We start from the raw sequence: 15968 nt of genomic DNA, 5'->3' as shown, positions 1-15968 counted from the left end.
TCTATGTTAGGTGCAGAGAAGGGCATTTTGCCTCGTCGGTGCCCCACATAAAATCTAGGCATGCTTAAATCCCCACCCTGTTCTTTCAACTCCTAATATAAATAAATAGATGATGAAGATGATCTTTCTTTTCTTGCTTGTGGCGATTTTTCTAGATGGACATGATGGGCTATCTTTTACTGATTGACGAATTTCCTGACTAATGACAATGTTTTAAGGATGACTGTTTTCTGGATGTTGGTGTGAATGGTAGGCTCAGTTTCTGAAGGTTTTCTTTAAAATCTTAATGTGATGCCAGTGACTGATGTGCTTAACAGAATAATTGTGACCTTTTTCTATTGCCATAGTTCTTTAACTTCCATAGCCAGCAGTGTATATTTCCTCTCTTTTCCTCTTCCTTTTCTACAATATTCTTGTCATTAGGTATTGCTATGTTTCTTTTTTTGTCTATAACTGTTATGTCTGGTTGGATGCAGGGTATTGTTTTGTCCATATGAATTGTTCTGTCCCAGTATATTTTATGATCTGCATTTTCCAAGACTGTAAGTATAGTATAGTGTAGGTTGTTTGATGAAGTTGAATTTGATGGCCAGTTGTTGGTGAATTATTTTTGCAGCTTTATTGTGTCTGTCCATATAGTCCATTCCTGCCAGGATTTTACATCCTCTTGCTACATGATCTATTGTTTCTTGGAATTGATGACCTTTTCTACATGAATCTGTTGTTACACTGTTATCTTTTATGATGTATTTCTGGTAGTTCTTGGTTGCTATAACTTGATTATTCTTATTATTCTTGCAGGCTAGTAACATTTTTCACAGGATCTTTTGGAAGCAGCCATGTAATATCAGCCACCAGTATAATATCAGCCATCTTTCAGTAGCAGTTAAGCTGCTATTTACACTGATGGCAATTTAGAGTGTAGGTTTACTCTTGAAATTCAGAAGGATGCATATTTGTGTTCAAAGATGACATCCATTGCAATGGCTTGGGACAAATGGTATTTTTCTTACATAGATATATAGTGAGTTAGGAAGAAAAGGGTACACTATAAAGTGTGTGGATGTGGGTATGCTCAAGTGTGTATTATGCTACATTTACAAATAGTGGGAACAGTGTCAACGGTAGGAACTAGAAGAGGTAAAAATAGGGGGTGGGGGAGGAAATGGATTAGTAGATGGGAAAGATGTCAAAGGCCCAACAAGCAGAATATTTTTTCCCACTCAGCTATACTCAATGTAACAATAAGGTACTGAGTAGGTTATAAGAAGCTTCTTCACAGGTGTTTTCTTCTTTTCTTTCACTTTTGTGCATGCTTCCCACTGACAATCAGTAGAAGTGCTATGGTAGGAGGGAGAGAATTTATTTAACATTCACACATTAGGAAGATCAGACCTCTACTTTTAAAACAGAAGCTTATAAAAGTGAAAAACAAATTAAAAGCGTTACAAAACAAGAACAAAAATGTTACATTGTTATGTCAGGTTTACTACATTTGGGTCCAGTTCTTCAAACACTTTACAATAAACACACATAGCAACAATCAACATCTTTGGTAGTGTTTGTAAAGCAGGCATTTGCATCAGGAATCAATTCTGTATAAATAAATAAGAGAGGTATCTAATGGCATCACTCTGAAAACAGAAGAAGCTTCTGTACAGGGAATGAGAGTTGTAGTCATGGAAGCTCTCCTTCTGTGAAAAGAAGCTCCTTCTATGGATGGAGTGAAAACATTGGATACCTACTATATAGTTTAGGGAGCAATCCTATGGCCCCTAGAAAGAGTCTGAGGGATCATAGGATAATTCGGATTCCTGAACCAGGGTGACTGAACTGAGAATTAAGGATGTGTAAGATTTTCTTTGCTTTTATTCAGTCTGCATCCATTTTCCATCAATAAACTTTATCATTCTTTCACACAAGTAGACGGGTCATATTGGTATCCTCAAACCTGGTTAATGTGGGTCCTGGCTGGACCAAACCCCATTTAAAAACACTGTGTTCCCAGTCCCTTCCCCTCGCAGCCAGCTCAGAGAGAATCAGGCCGACTGCTTCTCTGAGGTAGCAAAGGTGACCTCGGGGGAGGGGGGATAAAGGGGGCATGTCTGTGGGTGAGAAGAGGCGGGGATGGAGGCAGAGGAGGGGACAGAGCAATGAACCCCACTTTCCCTCTCCTGGGATGGTGTCGGGTAATCTCAATGCCGAGGAGGGAGTGCGGAGTTTCCGGGCGGCCATCCAGGTCCCAGAGCAGCCCCTGCCCTCTTCCTGGTGGAAGTAGACCAATCACTGGTCACCTTCCACCAGGGTCCACCCCTGGGTTGGCCCTGGATTGGCCACGGAGCAATGTTACACAGCAGAAGTGCCATGTTGATATTGCTGCCTTTGAAAAAGTCAGGTTAATCCCTGACTTGTTCAAATTGGAGCATCGCGGGGAAGCCCCATGGTGGCTGTGAAGCTGTGCCTGTGTTGTCTAACCATGAGGGCGCAAATCACAGCCACCATGGGGCATTCTCTGCATGTAGACAGCCCCTCTGACAGGTACCAGCTACATGGGCAAAAAAGCCTGTCTAGCCAAAATGCAAAGCAGAGAATGGACGTGAAGATCGTCTCTGCCCTCCTCCTGAGTTTGGAGGCTTTGGAGCATCTTCATAGGATTGGGACTTAATTTTAGATGTGTGCCTTTTCATGAAGGCACCTTTATTTCACATTTCAAAAGGAGATGTTAACACATTTTCTTAGGAATAACAATTCCAGCAAATCAGCTTTATAAATGAAGGCACATGCTTTCCGGTTGTAAAATGGCTGCCTATATTTTGATTTTGACCTGTTAAATTTAACTTTTTAGAATGCTATTTTAGTATACGAATTTAGTGGCATTATATTTCTCTAAAACTCTAGCCTTTTGAAAGAAACAGTGAGATGATTTGGACATAATGCCAAACTATGGTTTGTCTTGATGTCTAAGCAAATACCATCTAGCAGCATAGTTTGCAAGTGGCCATCAAACCAGGACCTGATACCATGACTTGAAGATGGCTTGCAAATTACAGTTGCAGCAAACTGGTTTGGCCTTGCATCTGAACTGACAAATCATGGTTTGGGATGTTGCTCCACCCTGAGAAGCTATTGTTTGGGATAGCATACAGGGATTCTGAGGGAACATGGGAGAAGAAAACGACACAAACCATGGTTTGCCTGTATGTCTGGAACACAAAACTTGGTTTGGAATCTAAACTACAGTTACTGCAAATCATGGTTTGGAATTTTGTCTTAACAACATCTCTAGTGACAAGCTATTACCTACTAAGAGTAATATAACTCTTATTGAATATAACCTTAAACACATGTTACTTAATTCAATTTTCTTTGCTGGTATATTTCTTTAAAAGTTTCTGGCTCATTATTCAAAAATAGCCCTTTAAACCCATCTACATTTGGTGTCTTTTGGGAAGGGCCAAGATGAACCATTTGCATGAAACATGACTCAAAATATGTCTAATACATGAGATCGGCAGCTCCATTTGCTGTCTCTGAATCTTTCGACTTTGAAAAAGGAAAGTCAAATCCAGCAAGGCGTATTAGCAAAATGTTCACAAAATGTACTAATGAGCACACCAGGATGATCCAGAATGAATTTGCAAATTGCTCACTGTGAGTTTTAAAAATAAAATTTCCTTCTTTATAATTAGCTATTTTCTCGGAGAGGTGGTGGATTTTCACTTCTGATGAAAAGAGTACCATGATAAGACAACCGCAAGAAACTGTAAAAGAATTAAAAAAAAAATGCAAAATTACTGTTTTGTCAGTTTTCTAACAACCTTTATAATGCTTATGGAAACAACAGGGTAGAACTATTTTCATTGCACTTCAGAATTTATAAACCATCCCTCCCTCCCATATTCCTCTTCTGTGGCTTGGGTCTCAGTTCAATCCAAGGACTAATGAGATCAAGTCTTTTCCAAAAACATCCATGAAGTCAGGATTTTAAAGATAACCCTTCATGTAGTGATTTCTGGGAAATCACTTTATGACTGGAAGCCCCCAAATTTGGAAGCGTCTGAAAATCCAATGTAGGGTGGGAGGAGCAGCAGAGGTGATTTTTGCCTCCCCATGTTCCCACCCTTCGTAGTTTGCTAGATGGGCTTTTTAGCCCATCTAACAACAATGTTTCAGAGGTGGGAGGAAAGAGGCTGACACAGGCTCAGGAAAGCTTGTATCCTGGCTTCTCTGGTCTCCTCTCTTCCCCAGCTACCAGAACACCCCCTTTCCCCCCTCTGAGGCCAATTTCCCAACACATGGAGGCCATCCGGCAAAGGGTCTTTCTGCAACAGCTGCAAGGGGTTGGGAAAGGGGAGGTCAGATCTCTGACTCCCTCTTCCGAGGTCAGAGGGGGGAATCCCCAGTATCCTATGGCCCTTCAGACAATGTCTAGGGGCCACAGGATTGCTCCCTAAGTATAGTTTTATATATGTTTACTGAATTACTCATATATTGAAGAATAAGCATCGTTTAGCATGATATAACATTTTACTTGTATCATATTTTGAAAGTTGAAACTGCTTCACATACATTCTTGGTGTGTTCCTTGTAATCAGTCATGAAGGCTGGAGTGGGAGAGTGGTGGTCTTTTGCTTAATTTCATATGGCTGTTGGCCTTATTGCATGTCAGGTGGCCTAATGGCATGTCAGGTGGCATGCATGGCAGAACGAGAGAGAGCTCTAGGCAATCTTGGGATGCTGTAAACCCCACCCACTTTTGGCCCTGCTTCTGCCCACCATTGGCTGTAGCTCTGAATTGACTTTTCCCATGGAAAAGTTTCCCTAAAGCAGCCTTCCCTACCTGGTGCCCTCCAGATGTTTTGGGCTTCAACTGCCATCAGCCCCAGCCAGTAAGGGAAAGGGTCAAGAATGCTAGGTGTTGTAATCCAAAATATCTGGAGGGCAACAAGTTGGAGAAGGCTGCCCTAAGGCAAGGCAGTATATCACTATGGCCATATTGCAAATGGTGATTCAGCTTTGGCTATGATCACCTAATGAGCTTTTGGCTGGGATGAAACATGAACTGGGGATTGCCTAGTTCATAGCCAACACATTCTTAACTGCTCTACTGCACCTAATAGCTAATGGGATAAAAATAAATAAATCCTCCCAACAATTTAGCTCTCTTACTTACAACGGGCAGAGAAGTATGGCCCTTTGCAACAGGAAGAAGGACAGTCCAAATTTTGAGTACACAAGCTGTTTGCCTGAATGTACAAAATCCCAAAAGTCCTCTTGGTCCATGCTACTTGCTTTTGCTATTTAATTTGGGTCCCTCAAGCCACCTGGGTCTAGCCACTAATTTAATTTCCCACCAAATTCTCTTAACTTAGCATCATGCTGGGACATTGTGAGAAATTAAAATAGCAACTAGACTGGGCAATGTTCAGAACATCACTGCTGCTTCCCACTGCCTTCCTGGAAGAGTGTATGTTGCCCAGCAGTGGTGTAGTGGTAAATTTTGAAGTGCAGGCATTCACCATGACAGTCCCAATGGCCATGCCCCCAAGGAGAGTCCAAACATCCAGGCAGCTGTATTGATTGTTATCTAGCCATTTTATCTCCATCAGGAGCAGGTCTTTTGTAAAGCTGAGGGGCCTTCATTGCCCATTCAAGACCAGGCCACCCCAAAACACTTTGTATTATGACAGGGAACAATATATTGTTGCTGGAGAAATTAATTTTCCCCAGCTACTACGGGGATTGCACTTTCCCCTAATATACACATTTTTAATAGGAGAATTCCATTGCAAAATTTAGAGAAGAGCAAATTTTGCAGCATGACTAAGTTTCAATTTGTGTAATGGTTCAGAAGTGCAAAATTAGGTAAATGCAAACCAAATGAATTTCTTCCCCATCCCTAGGAACAGCAAAGCCATATAAGGTATGAGCATGATAACCAGGCAAAAATGTGGCAGTAAAGGATGCTTTGGTTAACCGTTCAGTCCACCTTATTTTACCCTCGAGGTTCTGACAAACAGAATCATGGCAAAATACTTGTCTTGTCTAACCCTACTGCCCCTGTTTTGGCAGAAGGCGTTTCAGGTAATCAATCAGAATCAGATTTGGACCTAGAGGAGGCAGCACCAGACACCAGCCAGCCTGTACCAGTGGGGGAGGAAGCTCTCACGGGCGATTCACCAGCTGGGAGTCAGCCCTCTCCAGAGCTTATCTCCTCAAGGCCAAATCCTACACATTCAGTGGGAAGTGAGCTTTCTTCCGGAGGAGAACGCCCCAACAAGCTAGCTGATGCTAGGGTCCACCGGAAGCTAAAATGCACAGAACGGAAGGCGTGAGAAAGTCGGTCTGACTAGGATTGCGCAGAACCTGCCTCCGCACCAAGCTTTCTGAAGTTATGGGCATTTTGGAAGGGGCTTCCTGTTCTCCTTGGTCAGACAATTGTCTCACTTAGTTTGCATAGTTTTGCCTAGGGGGAAATTTCCAAGAGATTAGACTCTCTTCAGGTAGAAGTGATGTTTGCTGCTTAATAAAAGCTTTGTGGATTACCTAGCAGGCCTCGTCATTTACCTCCCATCAAAAGCAGGAGCTTTCTGAGAAACACGACAATACTTACACAGAGAATTATACTAAAAGACTTACATGAAATGAAGCTCCACAGGTACAGTCCTAATGGCCCATGCAATGTTTCATAGGGACGGCCAAATGCATTGTACATGAAGAACCCTGTTTCAATCAGGGCAAATACTAATAGCACCAAACAGAAGACGATGACACTAATATGGATACTTGCGGGGATAATTTTGAACAAATCTGGAAAAACTAAGAAAGAAAACAAAACAGGGAACCTGATATAAGAACATGGTAGTATAAGGCTTATTACTTAAGATCTAACAAACCAATTTTGCCCATTTTTGTTTTAAGCTTGAGCAGCGTTGACATGCAGAAAATTTTGAAACTTTGAGAAGTTCAAAGCTTGAGCTTTGGGCAGCTTTGGAATGGAGAGGGATGAGACAAAGGTGAGGTTAATGCTTATGCCCCACACTGTGCATGTAATGTAACATGTGACATGGTGTGTGTATGCAGGTGTAATAATGCTTACTGCTATGAGCTCTTAGAACACAGGGCCAGTGAAAGGACAGACACAGAATTGGTGGAAGAAAAGTCAGTTAGTAATAGAGTAGGAGGAAGAGAAGCGGAGGAGAAAGAGCTGAAAGGACACCAGAAGGAGAAGAGAGAGAAAGCTCTTACATCATGTACTTTCGACCTCAAACTTTCAACCTCAATGAAGATCTTGTGTGTGTGTGTGTGTGTGTGTGTGTGTGTTTATATCATCATCATCATCATCATCATCATCATCATCTCTCTCTCTCTCTCTCTCTCTCTCTCTCTCTCTCTCTCTCTCTCTCTCTCTCTCAAACACTGGCACATTATTATCTCTCCACGGTCACCTGATACCCACCAGAGGGGCCTTTCCCCCCTGCCCTACCTCTGAACAGAAGAGCATTTTCACCACCAAATTATCCGTTAAATGGGTGCATTACACGGGGTGATTTTTGTGGGTTTGAAATTCGTCCAATGCTTTGGCTCAGTCCTGGTATGTGATTAAGCACAGTAAATAAGTAAACAAATATTTAGACAGCGTGGATTGTGGTTTAGGCTTGCCACCAAAGGGTGATTTTTAAGTACTTCTGCACAGTTAGTGACAGCAGATATTTTAGACTAGTCATAGAATACAGTGCAACTGCTCCCAGTCCACAGGGGTATGATTAAACCAGTGCTAATAACTCCTTCAAAGTGCCTGGCTGTGGTTAACAACATGCTGAGAAAAAGCTATGTAGGCACTTGAAATAAATTTATCTACAATGTGAAATGTAAATTACCAACAAGTGCCTTTGTGTAGTCTATAATGCCATCAGTAGGGTCGAAACTGCCATAAGATTTAGCCAGCATTGCTTTGTCCAGTTACTATGTTTTTTATTTTTTGCTATGTGAGCTTTCTTCCCCTCTTCTTTGCAATTAGCTTTGCAATTAGTGACTGGGATTTTTTAAAAAAATACCTATATTAAAATGAATTTAATATGGTCATTCAATTTCCACATTAGACGGCCAGGCTTTTTATTCTCTGAGACAAGTGGTGGTTCTAGCAGTCAGAAGAAAAGAACAGATAATTCAACGTCATGGAAGCTTGTCTATAGGACTGTAAATGAAAAGCAAATTAATTAGTTAAACATACGTGTACATCATTATTGTAAATACTGTGAGGTATTATCTTGGTCTAAAAAATAATTAAACGTTCATAATGCTGAGATCATTTTCACTCAAGCATCGTTCCTCCAACTCTGTTAGCTTTATCTGCTTTTCATATGTTTTCAGAGCATGGGGTGTATCTAGTATTATATGACCGGAAGGCCAGTCACACCACCACTACATCCCATTACAACCCCAAGCAGCCTCCAAAAGCCTCTCCTGAGGTTGGGGAACCCTCAGGGACCTAAACAGCTCATTCCCCTTCCCTAATGTTGAATACTAGAAATAACTTCACATGCTTCCAGATATTAGGGGGTAACTGAGAATGTCCTAATAAAGTAAGTTGATTTGAACTTCTTCTAAACTGGCTCTAGCCTGAGTTCACTGCCTCCAATGCTAAATGCTGTGTTACCAAGGGTGACCATATGAACAGGAGGGCAGGGCTCCTGTATCTTTAACAGTGGTGTAGAAAAGGGAATTTCAGCAGGTGTCATTTATATGCTTGCAGCACCTGGTGAAATTTCCTCTTCATCACAGCAGTTAAAGCTGCAGGAGCCCTGCCCTCTTTTATGTCTGGTCACTCAGGCAGGGCTGCTGCAGCATAAACTGTTGTGATGAAGAGGAAATTTCACCAGGTGCAGCATGCATACAAATGAAACCTGCTGAAATTCCCCTTTCAATGCAACTGTTAAAGATACAGGAGCACTGTCCTCCTTTTCATATGGTCACCCTATACGGTCTGCATACCATCATGCCACACACTGTTGGATTGTCCAGGTTGTTTTCCTCGATAGCTACATCCAGAACTTTTACATATCGTTAAAGTTTTATCGCAGCCGACTGAAGAAAATGTAACCTTGCAGCAATGTTGCTCTGGAAGCAAAACCAGCCTTTTATTATAACGAATGAATCCGTGTGTGCCGGTGGCCTTTAGAAAATGAACTGCTGACCCAGAAACAGACATGAGCCAGAGTAAATGAAGCAGAAGGCTTTCCTGAGCTTGAATGGGTTTTACAGGATGAGCAAATTCATTTTACAATTAAAAGAGATATAGTAGCCAGCAGGGAGAACATTTAATGGGAGCAAACGTAGGACTAAAACAAGGCAGATGATTTAGTCCTTCCTTCGCCAGTTGTGCCATGCTGTGCTTCAACGCATTAAAATGCAAACACATCCACTGTGTGTAAACTGTACCATTTCCTGGGACATTTTTAGCAACTTACAGAGAGAACGGGGAGTAAAGTGTTTGTTGTGAGTACTGCTGCAGAAGCAGTGAACAACAACCAATGTTTCCTGGTAATTATGCAGATGAAATATTTTATTTGAGGCAGATGCCTTTAAGCTACTGGATATTACATAAAGTTAAGAACTTCCATCAAGGAACATGCTCACCTTATTTTGTTTTGTTTTAAAAAACACTCCCAGAATAAATGGATCTATTTTTCTATCTAAAATTATTTCTAGGCCACCTTTAAGGTTGGAATTGTTAAGTCATACTGTGGTTCCCCGCCCCCCACCCCACCCCCTGTTCCCCAAATTAATCATAGTGCACTGTTCTGGTTAGGGGTCTTTTGCTTATATGAAAAAGGAAAGTAAGGGTGTGTGTGATAGAGACTTAGGGCATGCCTAGACATAGGGAGGAGAAGGGGAGGATCTCGCGATATATTGATCGCGAGATCCTCCCCCTTAGTCCACAAGCAGCGCGCGACGTCTCGGAGGAAGTCACACCCGCTATTTTGTTTTTAAAAAAATTGAAGATGGGCGCACGAACACTCCGTCAAAAAGGTGAGTGTATTTTTTTTTTAAAAAAAGACTCCACTCCCCCTCCACCCACGATGGGAACGGAGCTCCTGAAAAGCTCCGTGCCCCATGCCGGGTTCCTGGCTCCTTGCGTTTACTCACAAGCAGCCAAGACTGAACCGGGATGGCTGCCCACACATCACATGGTCTCAGGACAATCCCGAGACCGTGGGAAAAGTCAGGATTAAAGCTATCCTGGTTATCCCAGGTAAAGGGATGGATCATCCCTCCCTGCCCCAGAGATCCCCTGTGCATCATGTGGATGCACAGGGATGATTCCAGGGTGATCCCCAGGATAACCACTCATGTAGACATGCCCTTGGGGTGACCATATGAAAAGGAGGACAGGGATCCTATATCTTTAACAGTGGTGTAGAAAAGGGAATTACAACAGGTGTCAGTTGTATGCATGCTGCACCTGGTGAAATTCCGTCTTCATTACAACAGTTAAACTGCAGGAGCCCTGCCCTCTTTTGAGTCTGGTCACTCTAGTATATCTCCTGCAGCATTCACTGTATTGTACAGCCAGCAATTAGGTGAATTGGACAATCCCTCATTAAAGAGACATTGCAGTGTCCAACAGACACAAAACAAAACTTTTTGCTGAATAAGATTTAGCCTCAGATCCACAGACACGACTGGTTGATGCCAAAGCAGGGATCCACTTTTCAGACATTTTGTGGTGGTGTCCACAGCAGTTTATCAAATTCCCAAATGTGCCCACGAGTCCAAAAAGGTTGGGAACCCCTGGTTCACTGGCTGTCAATCCAATCAGAATTCACTCTTAGTGCAACAGCTCATGACATGGGAATAAACTGTTAGGTATTATAACAGCTTCATTATTTGAATAAACAAAAGCGAAGTCCAGTTACTGCTTCCTAGTTTAGTAGGCCATTCCAAAAATTCAGTGTACCATGACAGCAGTGGGATGTAATTACCAGAACTTTCAGAAAGCTCTTATGAACAGCTAAATCCCACTATAGAATTTAATAAGATGAAGCTATTCTTGCTAAGAACCTAAATTAATTAGGTCTACTACCTCCATAAAAAGTAGAAAACAGTCAATCATTTTTCACGTCTGCAGTTTAGGAAATGCATCACAAATGACTCATGCAAGCAGCAACGTTTCTCTGCAGATTGCTTCGGAATTGTTGCTGGTAAGAAAATAAATGTTTAGTGACAAATTATGAAGTACTGCGCAGAAAACCATGATTTCTTTTTAATAGGGTGCTCTGCACAAGTCAAGTGTGTGACTGACCGTTTTAACAATATTTTCTCCTAGAAGATAAACAGATAATCTGCTAAACTGCCATTCCCTGCATCAGTAGCACAGTAAATCTTGTGTTTTCCCCGTTAAGACTCTATTTCTATGTGTCTTTATTTATAAGTAAGTCCATTGGAAGACAGCACTAGCAATTGAATTACTTATAAATAAAAGATACATAAATAAAGACATACTTCTAGGTATACCTGTATAAGATTGGGCTGCAGAATTGCAGATATATTTGTTTTGCCTGCAATTCTAATATACACTTACCTGGGAGTAAGAACCATTAAAGTAGAGACAAGCATAGGATTGCACTGTTAATTTTTCATACACTTTATCTCCAGAACTCAGAAAGAAGTATTTGTACTAGTTCTATTTCTGTTCCTTTCCCACTCATTTTAGAAAGATTAGAGAATGCATCAAAGCACTATGTTGAAAAAGTGAAGAATTTAAGGCTGTAAATTCTGTTCAAAGGTACTTGAAAGCAAGCCCTACTTACAGTGGGTCTTTCTTGCAAGTAAACATGTATAGAGCCAGGCTGCAACGTCCGTTCCTTTAACTAATAAGGTACAACAATAACGTTAAATAAATGTTGATCGAAGCACATGATGTATATCAAACACTGAGAGAAGAAACACACGATGTACATTAAGGCAACAGAATTTCCCATTTCCCATTTGTGAATCTTTTGGAAGAAATAGGAGAATACTCATTTACTTATCTGTCAGACCACAATAGCATGCACTAAAGTATTAAATAATTCAGATACCATTGTTACTTACATGAAAACCGAAAAGGTCTCCCTCCGAGCCCGCATTGTCTAACCCTCTCCCCATGGAAAAGTCCATACTGAATTTCACCAATAAACTTATCTAATTCCTGGCCGGTAGCGTTGACGAGCAGGGCTCCAGTTTTGCAGAGTATTCTTCCTCTGATCCACAGCTGAGTTCCTATGGCTGCTGCGATGCCCAGAGCACAAGCAAAACTGAACACGCCAGCTATGCAGAAAACAACTTTCTTCTGTTGGGCTGGCATATATAATCCTAGCTGGCATACAAACAACTTGAAAATACAGTCTCAAATAAAACCTTTAGCAAAGTGGTTTTTGCAGCATCTCCTCCCTGTGTTACTTGAGAACAAAGGTTTAAAATAACACAGATGGAACCCTCTGGGTAATTTGATGAATGCCCCCCCCCTCTCTCTTTACAGCCCTTTATCTGATTGGGTGAGCTGAGAATTCCTGGCACAGACTTGGCTCTTGGGTTAAGTGAGCAACTGTGCAAAGATGGCTTAAATTTAGAAGAACTTTAAAAATTGGCAAGTAATGTTTATTCTGTGTTATTGTATACTGTTGAGTGAACCTATGAGCAAAAGACACAGCCTTTTTGGAATAAAATATTGTGCATGCTTTATTATTTTTAGTATTAAAATACTGCTGACCTCACTGTATTGTGGCTGGTGTAGGGTGCTTGAATGGTGGGTTGACGGGACAATTACTATACCATTAGTCGTGAAAGCACTTAAATTGGATCCGTGCTTTCCTTTGAACTATTTTGGTTCCCTTACCTCAATGTAAATTGAGATATTCCAGTCCAGCTAGTCTGTGATTTGGGCTGTTTGCTATCCTTCCCTCCTGCCCACAATAAATCAATAATGGTTTCATTGAATATATTCAACTGTTTAGTATAGACATTGGCTGAGTTCGGACGACACACTAATCAACGGTTGTTTCCCATTCTGTTCCTACTACCCCACTGTTGATTAGCGTGTCGTCCGAACTCAGCCATTGGACTGGGCTAAGTCAAAGCCAGTTGATAGTTATATCATTATAAATCTCTCATGTAGTATAATGGTTAGAATCATAGAGTCATAGAATTGTGGAGTTGGAAAGGACCACAAGAATCATCTAGTCCAGCCCTTTGCAATGTGCAGGAAAACTAATTAAACCATCAACCAACAGACCATCAACCTTACCCATGTTCAAATGCCCATCATAGGCCAGTCATCACTCAATGTAACCCACCGCCCAGGGTTTTTGTGTTGATAAAATGGAGGGTGGGGGAAAACCACAACTATGTATGCCATCTTGAGCTCCTTGGAGGATACAGATTTATTAAATAAGTACTCTAGGATCCTTGTAATCGAGTTAATGTATACCTGTTCCAAACTAAATAATTGCCTAACACCTTGATCCATTTATATTGCTTCATTACATGCTGTACCAAATGCATGATGGCTTAAGTAGTGCTATACCAGGAGCTATGCCAATGCATTGAGCTTTTCTACACAAAGGTATTAATCGCTGGATCTATTTTGGGTTTTGTCGCAGAATTGAGAACTGAACTCTACACAAAGAAATTTTCCTTTCCTGCTTTTCTACTACCTAACCTTTAGGTGGTGCTGTGCTATTGTGGAATATTGTAAGCTAAGAAAATACATTATCTTTCACTTTCAGAAATAATACCCCATTTTTCTTGCTCTAAATAAAGCTGGGAAAGTGCTCTTAAAAACAGAAGTGAAACTGGAGAATCACGTCATTGTCTAAAGAACCCATAAATAACCACAAGTAAGGAATTATGAATGCATGATAAATGCATCTTGGAGCTTTTCTACAGAAAGCTCTTAACTGGCTGTTAATCACTGTACCTACTTTTGGGTTTGTCACAGAATTGAGATCTAAGCACTACATGAGTAGCATTTCCTTTCCCACTACAGAACCTCTAGGTGGCACTATAGTATAGCAGAACAGTGCAAATACACAAGTGAAAAAAGTTATTTCTTTCATTTTTACAATTAATTGCTGCATTTTCCCTGCTCTAAAAAAATACCTGAAAGTGCTGATGGTTGATGGTGGTCAAAAGCCAAGGATTGACTGAACCACAAATTGCTTCATATAAACTTGGCAACAGTTTAAATAAATAAGACTAGACAAACCTTTAAATTAAACTAAGACAAATGTACTGACACTTCATTCTTGCAACAGGATTATTTCTATGCATGGTTTTATTGTGTGTTCTTTTATGTGTTATGCTTAAAGTAAAAGTTTGCATTGTGGCTTGTGCTTGCATGGTGTATCCAAAAGATGGCATACTGCTATTCCTTAAGACATTTTGTACAATAGATCTTTGTAGAACGATTTTCAAAATTCTGAGCAGGGCAAAACATATCTAAAGTTTAAAGGATACTACTTCAGTACAAACAACTGCCGAAAAGCCTATAGGTTTTCTTCCCATAAATCAACAAGGACCTAATTGATTCCCCAATGTGGTGCTCTCCATATGTTTTGCCCTACAGTTGCTATTAGCTCCAACCAGTGACCATGGCTAGAGGTGATGGTAATTGTAGTCCAAAACATTTGGAGGGCACCAGGTTGGGGAAGGCTGGTTTATGCTTTTAGCTCAAACTATCTTATTTAGTATGAGCTTTCACAGACAACAGCCTACTTCATCAGAAGTATTTCTAAAGACTCTTATAAGTTATTTTGTGTTTGGATTCTAACACCAAAAACACTTACAGTGTCAGTTATGAAGGGTATGAATATAAAACCCGTTTGTGTGTTTTGAATGAAAACACTGCACTCACTGCATAGCTGATGCAATAACGCATGCGATTTGCATTTGGGTATTGAGCCCTGAATTGAGTCAGAAGAAGTGACCCTAACAATTTGTATTATAAGTCAGAAACACCAAAAGACAGAGTAAAAAAGTGTAGAGATATGTGAGTTACAAGGTTTCCTAGGTGATAACCTTCGCCATCAGAAGCATGAAGTAGACTGAGAAAATATGAATGTACCATTGGATTGAGGTTAGAGCGGAGGACAAACGAAGCTAACAAGGTAGAAGCTGAAGATAATGGGATTATTTAATTGCCTTAGACGGGGTTGTTCTATTGAAACATCAACTGTCTGTTGGCCCCATTGTAGAATTATTCTACCCAGCATCCATGTGACTGAAACTTTGTATAGGCACAGTAGGCAACTCATTCAAGCCTTGAATGTACTAATTAAAAAGCTAAATTAATATTTATGCTATCTGTCACGTGAAGAGATTTCATGGAGCTCTAAATCCAAAAGCTACAATTTTATGAACAGTAATTGCCCTCCTAAATCAGTTTTCTGCATTGCAGCTTTGCTCTTAATTTTATGGGAAACATGAACATCTAATATTACTTCCCTGTATTGTTCAGAATGGTCAAGGACAGGCTTTAAGCTTATTTAATGAATTTTACTGCCATGTATTGTCTTTCATCATGAAAGGTTTTTAATTCATTTTTTTAAAAAGGAAAGTATGTACAATGTAGTCCACGGTGGAAAGAAGAACACAGTATGAGGCCTCGTCTACACCTACAGTCCTTTCGCAAGGGAGGAGAGGTGGTTGTGTGTTTTCCTGCTTCCGCAATCTTCACTAACGGGGCACACGCAAGGGAAGTTCCCCGCAAGTAAAGGAGAGCCATTGCAGGAGCACGTGTGTCTCCTGATGGCACTTCCCTATGTGGATCGGGAGAAGTGGGCAGGGACGTACAGATGACACAGCTACAGAGTTATATTTTTTTATATATCAGGAGGGATGCACACAAATGCAAAATCGGAGCTATGCATGGGGTGGGTAGGAGGTCCAGCAATTATGCGATGCTGCGCAGAGATAAGTTTTTTTTT

The 15968-nt window shown here is 40.9% G+C and overlaps 1 protein-coding gene across 1 annotated transcript; it reads right to left on the bottom strand.

Moving 5' to 3' along the window:
• Positions 1–3495: 3495 nt before the first annotated feature.
• Positions 3496–12349, bottom strand: CLRN1 (clarin 1). Its single transcript, XM_063131476.1, has 3 exons — positions 12097–12349; positions 6640–6819; positions 3496–3761 (listed from the first exon to the last, which is right to left on the bottom strand). The coding sequence occupies exons 1-3, from the start codon at positions 12347–12349 to the stop codon at positions 3496–3498; spliced, it is 699 nt and encodes a 232-aa protein (XP_062987546.1).
• Between the last annotated feature and the right edge of the window lie 3619 nt (positions 12350–15968).

This window comes from Elgaria multicarinata, chromosome 8, assembly GCF_023053635.1.
Source record: "Elgaria multicarinata webbii isolate HBS135686 ecotype San Diego chromosome 8, rElgMul1.1.pri, whole genome shotgun sequence".
Lineage (NCBI taxonomy): Eukaryota > Metazoa > Chordata > Lepidosauria > Squamata > Anguidae > Elgaria > Elgaria multicarinata.
This window is presented reverse-complemented; position numbering and strand designations above follow the sequence as displayed.

Bases quoted from the DNA above. Each gene is read 5' to 3' on its own strand.
- CLRN1 (XM_063131476.1), bottom strand. From the start codon at position 12,349: ATGCCAGCCCAACAGAAGAAAGTTGTTTTCTGCATAGCTGGCGTGTTC. The intron at 6,820-12,096 runs GTAAGTAACAAT...TTTCTTTCTTAG, and splicing joins GAGACCTTTTCGGTTTTCAT to TTTTTCCAGATTTGTTCAAA. The intron at 3,762-6,639 runs GTAAGTCTTTTA...ATTCTTTTACAG, and splicing joins CCTGTGGAGCTTCATTTCAT to TTTCTTGCGGTTGTCTTATC.